This window comes from Narcine bancroftii, chromosome 1 (assembly GCF_036971445.1).
Source record: "Narcine bancroftii isolate sNarBan1 chromosome 1, sNarBan1.hap1, whole genome shotgun sequence".
NCBI classification, from domain to species: Eukaryota; Metazoa; Chordata; class Chondrichthyes; order Torpediniformes; family Narcinidae; genus Narcine; species Narcine bancroftii.
The window spans coordinates 340,049,808-340,071,683 of NC_091469.1; the positions used below are offsets into that span (position 1 = coordinate 340,049,808).

At 38.9% G+C, this 21,876-nt stretch overlaps 1 protein-coding gene across 4 annotated transcripts in view; it reads right to left on the reverse strand.

Annotated features, from left to right (window-relative positions):
* Positions 1–21,876, reverse strand: part of gmds (GDP-mannose 4,6-dehydratase) — a 661,071-nt gene that overhangs the window by 167,838 nt on the left and 471,357 nt on the right. Inside the window, exon 9 of one of the 4 annotated variants that reach the window (XM_069909816.1) lies at positions 6,557–6,745. The exons of the other annotated variants lie outside the window; for them this stretch is intronic. Coding sequence (XP_069765917.1) covers positions 6,572–6,745 — 174 coding nt within the window. The 3' untranslated portion in view covers positions 6,557–6,571. Of the gene's footprint in view, positions 1–6,556; positions 6,746–21,876 lie in introns of those variants that run through there. 4 annotated transcript variants of the gene reach the window in all.

Below are 21,876 nucleotides of genomic sequence, written 5' to 3' on the forward strand. Positions count from 1 at the left end.
AATTGTCAAAAACAGGGATAAAAGGGACACAAGGTGAGAATTTCACCAGATGGAGTAAGGTAGGGAATGTGGGAGGAGATATACTGTTGCAAGTGGACAAAGTGGGAAAGGAGTCAGTTCTGTAGGTAATTATGCAAGGACTGGAAAAGAAACTTTTTTCTTCGTTGACGTGGCTACGACTGAGGTTGAGCCAAGCGAAGAGAGTCTGGCTGGGATGATCAGCACTGGCTAGATTTTCAAGACAGATGGTGAGGTCAGTTGTGTCAAAGGTTGCGGAAATATGGTAGAAAGGAAGATGAGGTTAGCTCCTGGGGATAACTTAGCTGACTTCAACTGGAATCATTTCTGTGATGTGGTAGAGCCAGAAACCTCATTGAGGAAATTTAAATGTATACCACAGAAAAGATGATGGTTGATTTGTGAGAAAATAGCGCATTCAAGGATTTCAGGAAAGAAAGAGGTTTCTGATGGGCTGAGATTTGGAAAGATAGAGGGTGTGTTTTTATTTGAGGAGGGGTGATCACAACAGCTTTGAAAGAAGAATATGAGTTGTGGGAACCAATTAAAATACCAGTTAGTATGATGTCCAGGAAGTCTGTTTTGGTGATCAGCAGATTAGTGGGAATTGGATTGAGAAGGAAGCTGGTGGTTTTCCAAACAGGCTGGGTGAGGCATGCATGTGGGGAAGTAAGAGAGAAACTAGAGAAGGAAATAACATTCAACCGAGGACAGGTGGATAGCTGTTGGCAAAAGGAAAAGAAGCAGAAAAGCATCAGTGTCAGCTGAATGGTATATGTCCAGGGGTCAGATGGTCTTTCATTGTGAAATCCTATTGCCAAAATTAAATGTATCTGCAGTTCAGTAAATTTTCCTGCTTCTCTAAATTGTCCAACCCAAAATGTCATCCTGCAACAAATCTATTGAGGAAATTAAAGGAGTCATATTTCCTAGTTTAACAGATAAACTGCCAAAAGTGAAACTCAACAAATAATTTGAAACATTATATATTTTTAATTTGAGTTGCACTCCTGCTACCCAGCCAAGGCCATTTCTCTCAACGTGTGTGGGCTTGGGAAACTGTAACTTTGTCAATTGGCTTATCTATCATCATACTTGACCTGGAAGCAAAATGGAATCATGTATTGGCTGAAATAAGGCAAAGCTTTTTAAACCATGGAATGTAATAAAATCCCAGGGAGTTACAGGGCCATCAATGTCTATTTTGGGCCAGGCATATTTTCACACTGTAAGAACGTCAGACGAATTTGCTACTCCTCCAACTCCTTCCCCATTTAATAACAAACTTTTAATAGATGCATACAAAATAAATTTCCTGCTGAAACAACAGGTTTCAACGCACCTGAAAGTTTTTTGGGAGAGAGCAGAATGTCCTTTGGAACTTGTTAATATCTACAATCAATGGTCTCCAAACCAAAATAAATTGAAGAGAACCACCAGCATTTAGCTTTTTAAGCAAATCTGGCACAGTCACAGTTGAAAATCCTGGAGTTATTAACAGAGTTAGAACATCAAATCCGTCAATCTGTCCCACCGTTGGATCCCAGACATGTTGGGATCTCCTAGCATTACACAGAGGTGTTATCTCTTGGAATCTGTGACAGGCTACCCCTCGCACTGGATAACTCATGTTGACTCCAAAGGGAGGGTTGTGGATTAGGGGGAAAAAATGGGAAAGTAAGTTATCTTTTTTCTGAGAAAAAAATTGTTTTAATTTAATGTTTCTAATTATGCATGTGCTTTAGTCAGCTAAGTTTTTTTCCCCAAGAAATTACATTTGTTGGTGACCAATGCATAAAAATGCTGGAGAAACTCAGCAGGTCACGCAGCATCTATAGGAAGAAAAAGATAACCAATGTTTTGGGTCTGAGTCCTTTGTCAAGGTATGAACAAAAAGGCAGGCACACTCCTGAATAAAAGGGTGGAGGGAAAGGGGGAGAAGAGAAGAGGAGGGAGGAAAAGACAGGGGGAGGAGCACAGGCTAACAGATAAGAGGTCATAGGTGGATATAGATGGAAGGATAGAAGAGAGAAAAAACAGCATTTGTTGGTGATTCTGTTCAAAGTCTGGGTTGATATGTAACCTTTTTTAAGCATCATTCTTAGGTCATAAAAGCATAGAAAGTACATTTATAAACAGCAATATCTATCAATATATTAATTTTTTTGTGAGGCATACTATTTTATTTCCAAAACATTTGAAGCCAATATGCAGATTATTGCATTGACAATCCCTTTTTTGGAACATACATTTTACACATTAAGTCCATTTCTATTCTTTAAAAACTCTAAAAAATAGAATTCTGTTTACATTATAAAGTTTTAGAGAAGACTGAGTTTTATATCTGGTAGCATTATTTTTTTTAAATTGTGTTAATTCTTGTCAGATTAGCACTAATACCTCTGATAATGAAGATTCCCACTATTTTCAGGTAACTGGGCTTGACACCTTTATGCATTTTTGAGGGATAATTCACGATTGGAGGTGATAAACATTCAAGTAAATGTGAAATATTTTCTTTGAACAATTTAATAAAGAGTAAAAAGCTCTCTGAATATCCTGATTAATAGTGAAACAAGTGATGCCCATAGCAGAATGCAGCTATGTTTACAAAATGTAGAAGAATTGAGTGTGTGTGCACGCCCACACACAAGAGGGAGAGAGAGATGTGCACTTATCAGCAAATATATGTAAATCATTCAGAATGATGACAAATTTATTTTCAGAAGCTCATCACCCCTCAGATGAACTGTCCAAATAAAAACAATGGAACAATAAGAATGATCTCTCATTTGGTTGATGTACCAGATGGCTCCCAATGCCTTGGAATAAGTCACAGCATTCAGAAGAGGTGATTAGGAGACTGGTCTGAAGGTTTCAGACACGATTACTGAGTTACTTTTCACAATATCGAACATTTTTTTAAGGTAATTTACTTTCATGCGATTAATTAGCAAAAGTGCAAAGAAGATTTCTGTTGAGAGCAAAACTTGAATTTTTGTTTTTGCTCCTGGCTAAGTAAATTTCCTCTTCACTGGAATTAACTGTGCAGCATATGTGAACTTAGAAAAATTGAAGTATTATGAGTTTTCATGATGTTTTATTTTGAATGTCTGCACAGCAGAATTCTCACAGGGATCTGTGTTTAATCTCAGCAACTATCTGTGTGGCTCAGTGTGTGAGGATATTCAATTCCCACAATGCTTATAAAAATTTAACCCATGAGTTGATACATACACACACACACACACACACACACATTTATATATACAGCATGTATATATCTTCTCCGCTGATTGTCACCTTGTCGTGGTTGAGAAGCTTGTGTGGTCCTTAATCCTGAGAGTGATGGTGTCTGGAGCTAAGCTACTGGTAGGGTCATGCATGGTGGTATGGTCGAGGGTGAGGTCCCTGACAAAGAACAATCCAACCAAGTACTCAACGGTGGAACAGACGGACAAAGTTACTCTGAACTCAATGGTTGTGAAGGCGATCAAAGGCTGCAATTAATCCTTCCATGCCATTGAAATTAGCTGATTGATTTGCGAAATACTGTGTGTTTCTTGGAGTGCAACATCAAGTACTTGTTAAAGAAATACATGTATCAGAGTTTTTGCTCTGTGGGATCAACGGAACAAAGGCCATCATCCTTAACTACGAGGGATAGCCACGATGATGCGTGTGTGCATGCACACGTACAACATACACACACACCCCTATCTCCAGAACACATTGTGATTCTAATATTTTAAAATAAAACTAACTCAGTGAAGTAATTACGATACAGATTAAATTGCTATTGAAAATATTGTCCCCCAATGCAGAAACAAAGACTTCTAAAATCCTTGCCAGTTAGTAAATGAAGAACTTGCAGTGACTTGAACAAGTCTAAAAATGTGACAAACAAATGCAATGGGGATTAGTACTTAGTATACCCAAAAAGAGCTCTTGTATAGAAGTACAAAGCAACAGAGTGCAAAGAATCTATTTTTGCTTCATTCACCATATACTTCAGGGGATTATACATTTTGTGCAGACATCTGGTCTATTAGACTTCAAACACAATTTTTCTAGTTATTTTACAAGCGGTAATCTTTCTAAGTGGTTTGGTGTCGCACATTGATGATCATTAGTTGCATTTAATTCACTTAAAATGTGCTGATCATTGTGGATCCCACTTTCATGTGGTGTGAAGCACACTGACAGCATTAGAAATTGCTTCAAATAGATTACATTTTTTTGTTTGAATGCTTTTTTTTACATGCAATTAAGGAGAGTCAGAGAAACAGAAAAGAAGTTGAAGTCTTGCTGCTTGTGCACTTAATTTAAAGCCAAATCAAACCAAAATAATTTTCAGTTTTCAACTTTGGAAGAATGTATTACTAATTAGTTTTCCTTATTTCTACACCGTGAGTCTTTTTCTTTCCCTGTTGTTTCAATGTAATCTACATGCTTTTAGAATTCTGCAATAGTGGTGGGGGAGGATGAGTTTAGCAGATTAAATTGGTTTAGAAACCTCTGCTTTAATATTCGGATGCTAAGAAAATCTTGTGTCACATGGAAAAAATTAAAATAAAATGATGCAAAGTGAACGAACCTCTCAAGTGACAAAACTCTGTTTAGAACCACCTATTAAATGGGTTAAACTCCTTCATATGAGAAACTTACTTTGTGAAGGAACAGAAACATTTTTATGCAGTAATAAAGAAGCTACCTGGTGGTGAAAATGAACACTAAACATCCTTTGCTTGGTTGGTAAATAATAATGGAATGCATCTTTCATTTTAATGGAAACATATGTCTCTTCCAATAATTAATTTCTGTGTTTGTTTCCCAATAGCATTAGGCTCATCTTATTGATAGAAAAGAGTGTTTCAAAAGCAAATATTTGATTTAATTAGCTGTCATGATCCTAAACCAAAACTGCATACACAATTGCAAGAGATGGCTTAGTCTATTCAATCTTTTTTGTTAAAATTTGGTTTCTTAAACTGTAAATTCACAAATCTAGATTTTTTTTCTTGAAAAAAAATCATGTGTTACAGCATAAATGTGTGGTATAAAGGTAACTATTGTGCTAATCAGACAATATCTGCAACAGAAAATTATTAACATATTGAAAATGGAATGTTAGTTCCCCAGCAAACATAAGAAAGTGCTGGAAATTTTACAAAAGTTATTTTGGAAATACAAAATAGCTTAATTACACTCTGAGAAAGAAGGCAGCAAGATATCAGAATCCGAATCCAAATTTATTGTCATGAACAAGTCAGAAATTTGGTGTTTTGCAGCGGCAAACATACATATTATTACCAGCTTACGAAATTACTCTAAAAAATGAAATAATAATAAAAATAACAGTGCACGGAAAGTAATGCAATGCTTTTGGTTCATTGATTATTCAGGAATCTGTTGGCAGCGGGGAAGAAGCTGTCCTTGTGCCACTAAGTGCTTATCTTTAGGCTCCTGTACCTTTTCCCCGATGGTAACAGTGAAGGGGGCGTGGCCTGGTTGGTGGGGGTCTTTGAGGATGGATGCTGCTTTTTTTAAGACACCACCTCATGTAGATGTCTTTGATGGAGTGAAGTTTGGTGTCTGTGATGTCACAGGTCAAGTTAACAACCCTCTGGAGTTTATTCTTCTCCTGAGAGTTGGTGCCTCCATACCAGACAATGATGCAACCAGCCAGAAACGCTCCCCACGGGACACCTGTAGGAGTTTACAAGAGTCTTTGGTTACAGATACCTCACAAGGTATAGGTACTGGTGAGCCTTCTTTGTGATTGCGTCAAATGTGGAGGCTCCAGGACAGATCCTTGGAGGTTTTTGCACCCAGGAATTTGAAGGAACCTGCCTTTCCTCACAAAGAACATGGGTGAGTCATGGTCCCTTTAAACATTATGGAATGGAACAATACAATATGGCATTTTATATTAATTGCCCAGTCTGCAATGGATTTAAAGGTAGAGGGAGTCTGCTATAATGATGCTGTTTAATTGTCCCTGTGACCCAGGGTTGGAAACTAAAAATAAAACATTTCTTCCCCCTAATGATTACTCAGTGACCTCAATGACCATAAGGATGGAAAAAAAATGAAAACTGGTTCTAAATAATTTCTGATGGTAACCACAGTCAAATAGCTTTTTCATAGTGTTGATCTTGACCTACTCTGTAAAATTCTTGATTTGATGAGATAACAAAGAAAATGATTGTAAATTTATACTGCAGCATCACTTGCACCAATCAAAAAGTGATAGGAGAATCATGACTTCATAGAGTTTCATTGTGTACATCCAAATAAATTCATATGAAGCAATATTATTAGTGCTCCTTCATTGCATTACTCCAATGTCTCCCCTTTCCAGTATAATTTATTTATCACCTGCTCTCAAACTGTAAATACTTTAATGTCTTACAATAGATATACCGAGAAATATGTGAAACCATGTAAAGATTATTTGTCTGAAATCCACATTCGAAAAATCAGTCCTGCAATTTTCTTGATTTTATAGCCAAAAGGATTGTCAGAGGATAGGTATCCTGCTGTGAGTGACTCATCTCCTTTCTTTTGAAAACTTTTCCACTAGCTCAAAGGAACAAATCAGGAGAATGATAAAATATTTTCCATCGGCTTGGATGACTACAGCTCCACAGAAGCCTGATTCCATCCAGTACAAAGATATGTGCTTGAGTGCTGCCCCATTTCCATCCTCATCCTCAATATCCCCCTGTAGCAGAAACACACATTGATAATGCACAGTGATTGAAGTGTTGGCTATCTGCAACATTCACTAGAGGTGAATTACTCTTATAATTTCCAAACTCATGAATTCTCTCACCAAAGACTTTAGGAACACCACCACATTTCCTTCTCGGAGGCATACCACTCTGTCTTGGAAATATGTCATAAATCCTTCATTGTCATCAGGTTCAACTCATTTCTATTAGCAATGAGTGACCAGTGGTATAAGAAAGTGGCTCAAGAAAGGGGCTCACCATTTCCTCTCAAGTATAAATAAGAATGGATAGTACACACTGGCATTGAGGACTTGGATCCTAAATATATAATAAATTAAGGAAAAAGATCCGATGACTTCCATGAGACAACCAAAATAGATTTAGAACTTCCATGAGGCAACCAAAATAGATTTAGAACTATGTGGAAAAAAATGTGATGACATACTTTTGAAAGTTTGCAGTTTCAGAGGGTAAAGAGATATACTATATCTCTGGCTTTCCCCTAGAAGGACCATGCAAATAAACTGGAAACTGGAGCACCTGGAGGAAAGTCATGCAGTCATGGGAAGGACATACACACTCCTCCTGACAGACAGCTGCAGATTTGAACCTGAGTCACTGGTGCTGTGATAGTGTTGTGCCAACTGCAATACTAACTGAGCAACATATGTTGCATCTTATTTTGCCATAATAGATGATTTTATTTTTGCATTTGCTAAGAATCTTTCACATATTTGTGCCTCTAAATCAACAGTGATAATCTCTGCAGAAACTGCCCTTGTATTGTTTTCAAGGTTTGTTTAAATTATATTTAAAGCACTTTCTCCCAAAGTTTATTTGGGCACTTATTTTCCAAGTTTGCTAGTTCTTTATCCCGTATAATTTCTACATTTTCTCATTGTGTTCTGCATTGATTATTAATCAAACACCAAACTAATAACTGTCAACTTTTTTAAAATATACAAAAGATCTGTCATGCAGTACATAAGACATTAAACTACTTGAATCAGGAGTAAACTCATAAACTACTGCACTCGTGCATAACCTCAACAGCAGTGGCTTTTCATGCAGAAAATCTGTGGCTTCTGGCTGAAGGATACAATTGAGTACTTTATCTGTTCATTTATTACTACAAGATTATACATCATTATTATGGGCTGAATCCACTGCGGATCAAACCACATAAAGAAACAAAAACTTCTGTTTCTGCAAAATTTTATTTTCACGTCAGGTGAAACTAAAACAGTATTTCCCAGTACAAAAATTGACAAAATCAGCAAGGGAGGGAAAGAGGATGGTCAGATTTATAGTTAAAGTAAATGAACAGAAAGTTAAGTGAAACAAAAAAATCTTTAGACTGTAGTAAAAACACAAAAAAACGTTGGAGTAACTCGGCAGCATCCACAGGAGATAAAGGTATATAACCAACACTTCAGGCCTGAGGCCTTTTTCAAGGTATGAGGAAAAAGCAGGCATTTGCCTAAATTAAAAGGCTGGGGAAAAAGAAAGAAAGGTCAGGGGGAGGAGCACAGATCAAGAGATAAAATGCGATATTGGACATGGATAGGAGGACAGGAGAGGAGAGAATTGCTGGGGGGAGAGGGTGCCTCTGTGAATGCAAAGTTTGAGGAAAGGAGACAGAGGAACAAGCAAAGAGAGAGACAGAGAGAGCTGGAGGAAAGTAGATCTACAGAGAGATGGGGGAGGGGAGAGGTTGCTAACGGAAACTGGAGATGAATATCATTGCTATCTGCTTGGAGGGGGCTGAGACCAAATATGAGGTATTATTCCTCCAATTTGTAGGTGGTTTCAGTGGGTCAGTGCATAAGATCATGGGCAGACAGGTCAGCATGGGAAATGGGGCAGGTGTTTGAAATGGGTAGCCACTGGGAGATTTTGCGGTGAACAGAGCCGAGGCACTCAACAAAGCGATCTCCCATTCAGTGTCCAGTCTCTCTTATGTACAGGAGACCACAATGGGCACCAGATATAGTAGATGACTCCTGTAGATTCACAAGCAAAGTATTGTTTCACTTGGAAGGACTGTTTGTGACTCCAAATGGCAGTGAGAGAGAGGAGGTGTGGGCGCAAGTGTAGCACTTCATGTGATCTCAGGAATAGGTGCCAAGGGAATGATGGTGAAAAGGGAGGAGTGGACGAGAGAGCCATGGAGGGAGCAGTCCCTGTGGAAGGTAGAAAGATGTGCCTGGTGGTGGGATCACGTAGTAGATGGCAGAACTGGCGGAGAATAACATTTTGGATGAGGGTGAGTGGTAGGCGAGGAGAAGGGGTATCCTGTCCTTGTTGCACATGGGGGCAGAAGAGCCAGGATAGATGTGTGGGTAATGGAGGATATGAGGGTGAGGGCTGAGTTGATGCTAGGAGTGGAGCCATGTGTTTTGAAGAAGATGGTCATCTTGGATGATCTGGCATGAAGACCTCATCCTGGGAGCAGAAGTGATGGAGACAGAGGATTTGTGAGAAAGGAATGGAATCCTTACAGTGGACATGGAGTGAAGAGATGTAGTCAAGATAGCTGCGGGACTTGCTTGGTTTATAGAAAATGTTTGTTGAGAGCTTGTCTCTTGAAATGGAAACAGAGATCAAGAAAAGGGAGAGTGTTGGTGGAGATTGACCAAGTGAATTTGAGGTCAGGGTGGAAGATGGCAGCAAGGTGTATAATGTTGATGAGCTCATCTTTGTGTGTATGGGGTAGCACCAAAGTAGTTGTCAATGAAGAGGAGGAAGAGTTGAGGATCCTTGCCTGTGTTGGCTTGTAGCATGGGTTACTCCATGAAACCAACAAAAAGGCAGGCGCACCTGTGGCCCATGCAGGTACTCATGGCTACCCCTTTGACTTAGAGGAAGTGCAATGAGTCAAAGGAGAAGTTATTTAGTACAAGCTCTGCCAGCCAGAGGGTGGTGCTGGAGAGAGATTGGTTGGATCTGCTGTAAAGGAAGAAACAAAGGGCATGGAAGCCTTCGGTATGGAGAATGCAGGCTGTTGAAGTGATGGAGGGCATGTGAAATATCACTGATTTTGATAGGGAGGGACTGGATGGGGAAAAAAATGGAGTTGAAGAAAATGGATATGACTTTGCAGTTTTTATTTGGCAGCAGATGAGTAAAGAAGGGTAAAATTATCCACTAGTGTGCAGCAGAAAAATGACCTGTTCAATTGTGTATGTTGCAAATTGTACAAGTTCTTCAATTATTTTGTCTTCGTAGCAGATTTAAACCAAAGAAAAAAAATCACCATTGATAGGCTCATCTTCAATACAAAAAAAATCCAACTGACTCTAAGGAAAACAGAATCCTTTTTCCTATTACATGTACATGTTTGGCTCTTGCCTGAACTGGAAAGTTTTAGGTTCAGATAAATTGCAAGTACAATCACTTGTTTAAGCTTTCAGTTGAACATTGAAACAACTGGAGGTAATAGCTCACAATTACTCTCACATACAGGAACATTTCTACGTACCATGAAGTAAAGCTTAATCCTTAAGTATCATTACATGGTGTGATTCTGGAAATTGTGCTGTGTCAGGACTCACAGATTGCTGAGACAAGTGACATGATTCTGATGATTTATAATTCTGACGTGTACTTTGTAAATGTTGTGTTTCTCAATTACAGGAGGAGGCTAGGACAAGATGAAGACCTATCATCTCATTATTTTGAAGATGCACTTTAATCCAGGGCATTTCTTAAGAGTCAGGCAGAGAAAAACCCAATTCTTCATCCAGAACTATCTAAAAGTCATCCTTCTTTAAAAAGTCCTCTTCCTTTCTCCTCAGCTGCCCTGACCACTGTTACTCTGCATCGGGCAAGTATCTCCAAACATTTACCGTCCCATTGGCTTTTGGAGGTGTGCAGTTAATTTGCCATTAGCCATTTGACCACCTGTCATTCAGAAAATCTCCCCCAATAGGGTGCACAAGTTCAAGAGGTAGTTCTCAGATCACATATTTAAAAGATTCCACATAAAGCTGCAGAGACAAGGCCAAAGGTCAGTGTTCTTCTGATGTTCTGCCCACATTCCTTTTTCTACCTGAACACCACAAAATGCAATTCAATATTGATGAATTGATCATAAAGTACATGAGAATAACTTGAGAACATAAGATACACACAATTGATACCTATTTTTATTCTGCATGGTTATAGAGGATACTTGGCAGAAATGTTGAAATGCAATAAGCTATAATTAATAGTACAAAATGGTGCTGTACGGCATGTATTGAATATTCCAGTAATAGATTCATAACCTAAAATTATATTCTTGTATCTCTACAAGAATAGTTAGGAGGGAATTTTGCCAGAAAAAACATCCCGTGAACACACGTCATAGTGGCCATCTAGTAATAGAATGGGAAAGGGTGTGTTCTGGGACCATATTTCTCATCCAGGGGAACATATGTATCATGGCAAAATTGAAAAGGAATGTTTTAAAAATGTATTTTTTAGCAATAAAAAAAGCAAGTTCGAATGAAAATATATTTTAAAAAAATGTGCACTTCAAATGCAAATGAAACTATCAATTTGAGGATATCTTGAACTATCTGGTAGGAAGGAGCGTGCTAATTATTACATGACATAGCAGATTAAAATTATTAACGTTGTTTACTTTATATTACTTTAAAAATAAAATCATTTTGCCTCTTAAGTTTACAAAGCCCCTATTAAATAGGACATTCTGTTACTCATCCTTTTCATGGGCATCCTCAACATTCATTGGAGCGACTTCATCTCCAACATCGAAGTACTCGAGATGGCAGAGGCCGACAGCATCGAATCCACGCTGCTGAAAATCCAACTGCGCTGGGTAGGTCACGTCTCCAGAATGGAGGACCATCGCCTTCCCAAGATCATGTTATATGGCGAGCTCTCCACTGGCCACCGAGACAGAGGTGCACCAAAGAAGAGGTACAAGGACTGTCTAAAGAAAGCTCTTGGTGCCTGCCCCATTGACCACCGCCAGTGGGCTGATATCGCCTCAAACCGTGCATCTTGGCGCCTCACAGTTTGGCGGGCAGCAACCTCCTTTGAAGAAGACCGCAGAGCCCTCCTCACTGACAAAAGACAAAGGAAAAACCCAACACCCTTGCAACCGCTGCAACCGTGTCTGCCTGTCCTGCATCGGACTTGTCAGCCACAAACGAGCCTGCAGCTGACGTGGACATTACCCCTCCATAAATCTTCGTCCGCGAAGCCAAGCCAAAGATACATTGATATACATTGCCCTGCTTACATGATAAGCATCTGAAGTTTGACAAAGCCACGTTAGAAGGCATGTTACACAGCAATGTCCTGGAAACTGTTCGCAAATTTTCCTTTAGTATATTAAAGATATGGATTTCCATGATATTCTAAAGAGAATTGGATGAGTATAACAAAGGAAAATAATATTGTAGGGCTATGGGGAAAGGGCAGGAGCTTTGGGAAAAAATAGATTCCTCTTGTATAGAGCTGACACTGTCTCAAAGGACCAAATAATCTCCTTCGATACTGTAATTTATCTGGTGATTCTGTAAATGTACCATTGAAATTAGAGCAGCACTATTACCATACCAGTTAGCACATTATTGCAGCACCAGAGATCCTGGTTCAAATCTGCTACTCTCTGTAAGGAGTTTGCATGTTCTCCCGATGACCTGAGTGGGTTTTATCCAGGTGCTCTGATTTTCTCCCACCCTCCCAAAACAGATGGGGTTGTTAGGTTAATTAGGTGTAATTAGGCAGCATGGCCTGCATGGACAGGAAGAACCTTGAAATGTGTTGTATCTATCATTAATATTTTTTAAAATTACGTTAATTTCTTGGAACTAATCAAATTTCTATCACTTCTGTATTGAAGCATATTGTTCTCTGCCTTTTTTCAGACGTGCTATTAAACAAGGCTTTGTATGCCATCATAGATGGGCATAACACTCCCTTTGTATTATTTGAAAAATACCAAGGAATTCTTCACAGTACCTGGTGGACCTGTCATTCCATTGTTATATCATCTTATAAAGAGATTATCTGGGTTATTAATCTTATTGCTGTTTGTAGGATTTCCCAGTCTGCAGATTGGCTGTTGTTTTCCGATATTATAATAACGACTTCATTTCTTAAAAAAAACAGTTAATTGGCTGTGAAGTATGTTGGGAAGCCCTGAGGTTGCAAAAGGTGGGAAAAATTGCAAGTCTTTACTTTCATTGTCTTTTTTTTAAAGATGACTGTATTAAATGGCTTGTTTTCACAGTATTCTGTGAGAATGAAAGCCATTTTGGATGGATCCGACAGAAGAGAAAATATGCTTTATTATGACATGCTGTTTAGGAATAATGAAAGATAGTTAATTGAGCATAATATGTTTTTAATTAATCCGAGTCTTAAAATAAATCTCCATAATTTTCAAAGACGGCAGTCATTCTGGTTTACTGGTTGTGGGTGAGGAGGAAGAGGAGAATTGGCTCAGTTCAAACATAATACCCACAAATATGCTCAATGTGCCTTTACATCTGCTGCAAAAGATGAGGAAATAATTGTGGTTAAAAACATTCTATTGAAGCTAACTCTGCAACTTCTAAATAAATTAGTTCAGAAAATGGATTACAACACCACAAAAATCAGAATGGCATTTGTCTCAACAACTTTCACAGGAATTTGTGGTTTATCAAATGCATGGAGCTCCTCTAGTTTAATTTGCATAACTGGGTGCTGCAAAGCTTTTTGTTTCAAGTAAAATAAAACAGCACAGCTCTTTAATAACATGTACAAAACAGCATATTTGAAAATTTCTGAATAAAAAATGTAACAGCTCATTTCAGCCCACGAGTCTGTTCTGCCCACAAGTCCATTCTGCCAATTTACACGCCCAGTATGCTTTTGAATGGTGGGAGGAAACTGGAGCCCCTGGAGAAAACCCACACATTCATGTGATGAATATGAGAAATCTACAAGTAAGATCAAATGATAAATTTACAATTTTGCTATGTCTGGTTTGGTGCATTTGTTTCAAAATTCTGAACTAAGAAATTGGAACAATAGAAATGAAAACACCTTTATTACTATTAAAGTAACATCACAACAAGAACATTGGCTCATATTCCAACCTTGTTATGATATTCATTTTTTCAAACTTTATATATCCGAGTATGTATGGTGTGGAAGAATAAGAAAAATATCAATGCTAATGCAGTTAAACTTTCCTGCTGAATAAGGAGGAATATTTCAACAGCTTTGCATTTAGGCCTCAGCTTTTCCTTTTAAATGCTTTGTCAACCATTAACATTCAAGAGTTCTTGCAGTTAATTTTATGTCCCCAAAACAGTAATTCAACTGAACTGGTTTGTTTGTCTGTAAGACAGATTCCGCAGTCAATTTTAAGCGAACCAGTATATTGCGGTGAGAGTTCAACAGAACACATGTCAGTGGGGGTTCAATGGAATGAACTTACTGTTACCTTTTATAACATAAGTCTTCTTTTCCTGATACTGTCTGAATCTGAAACATCTAATTTAATCCATAGAAAAGCCAGTCTTCCTTTTATTTCCTGTCTGTAGCACAGCAGTCGCCTGTTTCAATTATGACTTTCGCCAGCTCCTACATTTTTGTTGCTCCATCTGGCTCAGTATACACTTCCTTGGAAGGTAAAATGCACCAACTGTTTTGATCGGAGACTGATAGAACCCTTGAAAGCTGCAACAATTAATGGTTTTGCTGAACTGATAAGAAAAAGAGAGCCACATTTTTCCCAAATTGGAAAATTTGCAACAGTGCACTTATAGCAGAATACTAATCCTTAAATGAAACCAATTTTCTGTTGCCTAGATTTCAGAAACCTTTGCTAGATAACAGTATGTAGCATAGCAACAAACACCTACATTTCTCACAGGGAATGCTGGTGGGATTTAATCCATTTTTTCCACTCTGCATGATCTACATATCAATCAGTAGAACATATGAGAAAACTCAAGGGACAAATTTCTTTTTATGCTAAATGGTTTCTCTTGATTATGTTATTCTGGGTCAAATTAAATCGCAGTTTTTTTTTTACAAATGGCATTTCTTGTTTTGGGTGGTGTTTTTATCGGGGTGGAGGCAATGGGAAGCAAGCCGCACAATGTTGTGTTGATAATCATAACTGTTTTAAAGTGTTTTCAAACTTCCTTTTGGCTGAGCTTAAACATTTCAAGCTTTCTGCTGTTGGTAACAATAGTTGCTGACAAGTCACTTATCACCAGATTTGCAAACTAATAAGCAAAACAATGTTCACACGAAGGTGACTTTGTATCACCAAAATATACTGCCAGCACTTCGGCACAAAACAACTCATGTCATAAACAAATAACTTGCATATCCAAAAATTTTATTATCTCAGTATCCCCAATTAATCAGAATATTTTGTTTTTCTGCACAACGGGTTCATCGCAAATGCCCTTGTGCGAAAGGGATGTGGACTTGATCAGCTTCTCATTTCCTTTTCCTGCTCGTACTGCAAAGGGGCACTCAGCTTTGCTATTGTATAAAGTTTTATCTCATTGTGTTGAACAATAAAAATGCCTCAAGCCATGCATGGCCAGGATGCAAGTTAGATTCAAATTTTCAGTATTTAATTTTTTTTTCCAAAATATATGCTGGCATCTTTTCAGCAATCAAGTTATGGCAAGTTGGAATTTTTGAGCTTCCATTTATGTTGACTTCAGAACCATAATTTATAAAAAAAATTATGTTAAGTTCTGAAAGTTGGGCACTTTTTTTAGGCAAAGAGAATGGAATAGAGATCAGTTCCCATGCCACAATCAATGATTCTCAACAGCTAGCTCCAGGGACATACGATAATGCCACAGAGTAACTGATTTTTTTTTCCTTCCTCCCTCTGGGAGTCTGGCCTCCACTGAACTGGTAACAGTGTGAGAAATCACAGATGAAAATTCATGTCCTGCCACTTTTGGAAGGGTGAGCAAAATGATTTAATGCCACTGTAATGGCACATACTGATAGGAAAATAGCCAATGCATGTCCACACCAATCCAGCTTTGTTAAAAAAGTTGAAGAAAATCTTCAAACTTTTCATTTTTATAATCCTCCCCCACTTACAATCCCCACCATGCCCCCCTCAGTTTCCAACTGTTGATTTTGGCTATGAGTTTTGCAAGCAAGACACATGCTATTCCCAGCAGGACTCTATATGCTTGGAGCTTATATTGTGACAAGCCTGGTCCCAGAGCAGCCTCAGTGGAAGAGCATATTTTTACCCTATATTCAGGTTTGCTTTTGGTTGTCAGATTTTATGAAAATGCATTAGTCTTTGCTAATTTTGTGAATTACGAAGTGTCAGCCATGCTCTCTCGTCATTGAGAGGAAACAGCAAACAATATTGCAGGAAAGAATCAATGCCTTCAATTAAGGTGAGAAAGGAAGAAAACAAATAAGACAAAAAAAAGTATTAAAAATGCAGAAGTCATGAAGAATAATGCAAGACATGTTTTCTGGGACAACTTTGAAAGGCACAATAATGTTTTATATTTTCTCTGATCATTAACTGACCAGAGGGGTTTCCCTAATGAATACATAACAACAGCAACTGAAAGATATATAAACTACATTTGATCTCCATTGACCTTTATACATATCTTTAAGGTAAATTTTACAATACAATGGCACTTGTAGCACAGAAATCTGAAAACCTGATGGGAATGGCATTCTGTTGGATTCTTTTGCAAAATGGGCCACTCGGTTAGCGTTGCGGTTAACACAATGCTATTACAACATCAGAGACCTAGGTTTGAATCCAGAACTGCCTGTAAGGAATTTGTAGGATCTCCCCGTGTCTTCATGGGTTTGCTCTGGTTTCTTCCCACCCTCCAAAAGGTTGAAGGGGTTGTAGGTAAATTAGGGTATTTAGGTGGCATGGGCTTGTGGGCTGGAAGGGCCTGTTACTGTGCTCCATATCTAAGTTTAAAAATTTGAGTTTGTGCCTAATATTCTGATGGCTTGTCCAGATTTCATAAGGGTTAGATGAGCAAAAAAAACATGATAAGTAGTCCAATTCAGAAAAGAGGGATATAAGGGGAAACAAGGCAAAGGAACACACAATAAATGATTAAAAAAAAACATTTCTGGAAACCTTCAGCCGGTGAGACAGAGAAGCAGAGTTAACATCTCTGCTTGGAGTTTTGTCATCAGAATAGATACGTCGTCATTATCCTAAAGTGCATATTCACAAATTTCTATGGTAGTAAGCAGGGGAGGAGGATGAATAAAAAGGCACACAGGACACTGGCTATTATTGGAAGAGGCACAGAACAGGAGAATAAGGAGGACTTGGTGAAAGTGCATAAAATATGAGTTAGGCAACAGATGTGTACTGTGCAAACTTCTGGTCATCACACCACAGAGAGGATGTGATAGCATCAGAGAGATGGATGAGGATGTTGCCACAGCTGGATAATTATAGTTAAGGGGAAACGCTGTTTAGGCTGGGATTTTCATTGGGTAGGTGGATTCCATTATTAAGGAAGTACTTGAAGTTCTTTGAAGGAAAATTATAATACAATCAAGTAGTGTCAAACTGGTTTAATGAAATAGAATAAACATAGAAATTATTTTTTTCTATGCTTATTCTCTTTTATTTAATCGCATAGTTTTTGACAACTCCATTTCTCTTCCCTCAGATGCAGTCTTCCACTGTCGATTTCCACCATCGGGAGTTTTTTTTATTTTCACTTAATGAAAGGGAAATTGCCTTTGACAAATTCATTACATTTCATGAAGGACCTAATGAGCAGGATGGATGAAGTGGAACCTGTTTATTTGATTTTCAAAAGGTATCCAATACAATGCCACTTTAAATGTTACTTTAAAGATAAGAATTCATGATACATGGGTGTGGATGTGGGAATGTGAATATCAAACCAAGATAAATTGGTAATTTCCAGGTTTGCAAGCTGTAACTAGTGGAGTGTCACAAGGATCACTGCTTGGTATTCATACAATTACAATTTATATCACTGACTTGATTAAGGAACTCAGTGTATGGTAACCAAATGTGCTGATAATAGAAAGGTGGAAAAAAAAAGCAAATAGTAAGAAAGAGACAAAGGGTTCATAAAGTAAGTGTTGAGAAAGTGGGATGCATCTGGCAAATGAAGTATAAAATTACATTAGCTGCTTCCAAAGTTATAGCACAAAACTTTAATGTGGAAATCTAGAAGTTGCTAATCAATGCACTCAAGAAATATATCGGAATAGGCAATGAACTTTTAATATACACAATCTAAAACACTTTAAAAATCTTACTTTTTGTTCAACATGGTCAAAAGAGGTCTGTACAATTAATTACATAATCTTTAGTCCTAAAAATCTAATTTTATAAATCCATAATGAATTTTCTTCACAAAAAACAGAAATGCTTTTGCTCAAATTTTATGGACCGTATGGAAGTTCTCTATGTAATAAGCGTGAAGGCTCATAAGACAAGGCTTAATGCGTCACAAGCTACACCATTTAATTTTAATTTTAATTTTTCGATTAGTCTTGATAACATGAAGGTAGTGAAAGACTCACAAGATCAGGCAATGAGGCATTAATCAAAGGGAAAGCAACTACTCACTGTTCAATTGAGTAGATGATGTAGACAGTGTGGCCAATGATAAGAAGATGGAGCTCATTACTAACGTTCGGTCATGAGTCCATCCTACTCAAGAAGTTGAATGACTATGGTGAGAGAGTATTTAGAGGTGGTTTGGGAGGAATTGTTAGAGCAGCTTTCACACACACATTTTAAAACACAGAATATTTGCTGGACTTTTGCAGAATGCTTTTTGCAGGAGGCAACAAAATATCGATAGCAGCTTGCCTGGGAGAGGATGTGATCTTTGCAGGCAGGGGAGAAGAGTTTTGCTCTTAGAGAGGAAGGGTGCAAAACAGAGAGAGAGGAGTTACAGAAATTATTTCCAGAAGGACAAAGCTGGCAAACTTTGGAAGGCTGTCTGGTCAAAGGAGAAGACTGGAGATCTGAAAGGTGACCTGAAAGAAAGAGGATCATCTGGAGAACCCTGAAGGGGGCAAATTTCGTCAGTAAGACTGATTGAGAAGGAATCAGTTGTGGATGTCCTGGAAAAGGAATCTCTCTCTGAAAACCAGCAAGAATCCTCCTGAGTGGTAACCATTTGCCTGTTAAGAACCAAAGACTGGTGAACTTTGTTAATGCTAACTTCTGTGCACAGTACAAGAATTGCCTGCAACCAGTGACATTAGACAAAGAACTTTTCTAATCTTAAATATACATTACACACATTTGCGCTTGTATTAGAGGGGGGATTAAGTAATTAGTTTTGCGGAAACTGCCAAAATGTTTGGCCTGGAAGTCAGCCTGAAGAAAACTGAGGTCCTCCATTAGCCAGCTCCCCACCATGACTACCAGCCCCCCCACATCTCCATCGGGCACACAAAACTCAAAACGGTCAACCAGTTTACCTATCTCGGCTGCACCATTTCACCAGATGCAAGGATCGACAACGAGATAGACAACAGACTCGCCAAGGCAAATAGCGCCTTTGGAAGACTACACAAAAGAGTCTGGAAAAACAACCAACTGAAAAACCTCACAAAAATTAGCGTTTACAGAGCCATTGTCATACCCACACTCCTGTTCGGCTCCGAATCATGGGCCCTTTACCGGCATCACCTACGGCTTCTAGAGCGCTTCCACCAGCGTTGTCTCTGCTCCATCCTCAACATTCATTGGAGCGACTTCATCTCCAACATCGAAGTACTCGAGGTGGCAGAGGCCGACAGCATCGAATCCACGCTGCTGAAGATCAAACTGCGCTGGGTAGGTCACGTCTCCAGAATGGAGGTCCATCGCCTTCCCAAGATCGTGTTATATGGCGAGCTCTCCACTGGCCACCGAGACAGAGGTGCACCAAAGAAGAGGTACAAAGACTGCCTAAAGAAAGCTCTTGGTGCCTGCCACATTGACCACCACCAGTGGGCTGATTTCGCCTCCAACCGTGCATCTTGGCGCCTCACAGTTCGGCGGGCAGCAACCTCCTTTGAAGAAGACCGCAGAGCCCACCTCACTGACAAAAGACAAAGGAGGAAAAACCCAACACCCAACCCCAACCCACCAATTTTCCCTTGCAACCGCTGTAACCGTGTCTGCCTGTCCCGCATCGGACTTGTCAGCCACAAACAAGCCTGCAGCTGACGTGGACATTACCCCTCCATAAATCTTCGTCCGCGAAGCCAAGCCAAAGAAGAAGTAATTAGGTAGGTTAAGTAATAAGTTAAAATTTAATTCTGTTTTCTTGTTCAAATATAATTAAAAACAACTTTTGTTTAAGTAACCCTGTGTTGTGGTGCATATCTATTGCTGCTGGTTTTGGGGGTCCTCTGGACTCCGTAACACTATATAGGTATCTCATCAGGTTGTTCACTGATGAGACCTAAAAATGTTTTCAGATTTCTTGTCAGCATACCTACATGACATCACACACAACCCTGAGATTATTTTTTCTGCAGGTGAGGCAGAATAAATACTTAATGGTAGTGCAAAAAAAAACTGTACACAGCGTACATACGTAAACAAATAAAATAACTGTAAACACAACAAATGTAACAAACTGACTGTGCAATACAGAGAAAATTTAAAAAAAAATAAAGTGAACAAGAATCCTTAAATGTTCCTGATTGAGTTTGTTGTTGAGAAATCTGATGGCAGAGGCGTAGTAGCTGTTCTTGAACTTGATGGTGCAAGTTATTTGGTACCTATACCTCTTTCCTGCTGTAAGCAGTGAGAATAGAGCGTGTGCTGGGTGGTGTGGATCCTTGATGATTGCTGCTGCTCTCTGGTGGCAGCTTTCCCTGTTGATGTTCTCGATAGTGAGGAGAGTTTTGCTTGTGATGTCCTGGGCTGTGTCCATTTCCTTTTGGAGGACTTTATGCTCAGAGGTATTGGTTTGCCCATACCAGACTGTGATGCAGCCAGCCAGCATGCTTTCCATCTGTAGAAATTTGTCAGGGTTGACGTGTTTTTTACATGATGCCATTAGTGTGTTGGGTCCAGGTAAGATCCTTTAAGATTGTGTCTCTCAAGAATTTAAATTTGCTCACCCTCTCCACACCTGATTCCCTCAGTGATCACTGGATTGTACATCTCTGGGCTTCCCTTCCTGAAGTCAACAATCAGCTTCTCAGTTTTGGTGACATTAAGTACAAGGTTGTTGTTGGTACACCATTCATCCATGTTTTCAATCTCCCTCCTGTATGCTGACTCATCATCTTTCTTTATACAACCCTTTACCATGGTATCGTCTGCCAATTTGTAGATGGTGTTTTTGTCGTAACAAGCCACACAGTTGTAGGTGTAAAGTGAGTAGAGCAGGGGGCAATGAATCCAGCCCTGTGGTGCTCTATTACTGATGGAGATTGTGGAGGAGGTGTTCTTACCAATCCTCACAGGATGTGGTTTGGAGGTGAGAAAATCCATTATTACACAGTGGGGTGCTAAGTTCCAGGTCTTGGAGTTTGCTGATCAGTTTTGAGGAGATGATGATGTTAAATGCCAAACTGTAGTTGATAAAGAGCATCCTGATGTATGCATCACTGCTGTCCAGGGCTTTGTGTGGAGCCAGTGATATGGCATCTGTCATAGACTTGTTGCTACAATAGGCAAACTGGAACGTATCCATGTCACCGTAAAGACAGGATCTGATATGCTTCAACATCGTTGTTGATCTAAGTGCTCCTGCGCAATAGTCATTAAGGCAGGTTACTACACTCTTCTTGGGCACTGGTATGATGGACCCCCTGTTTGAAACAGATGGGGCACCATACCCCGCTGGAGTGAAATATTGAAGATATCTGTGAATACATTGTTAAGTTGGTCAACATAGATTTTTAATACTTGGCCAGGTTCTCTATCCGGGCTGGATGCTTTCCTTGAATTCACTCTCCTAAAGGCACCACACATTTTTAGGGAAAACAGTAATCTTATGGTTGGAACTGAATTAACTTTGACAACGAATTAGTAGAGAATCATGATACATCTTATGTCTGGTAATATTGTTGGATTAAACAGATGTTTCAAGATATTTGATTCCAAGCATATTAACTCTCACATTTAGTT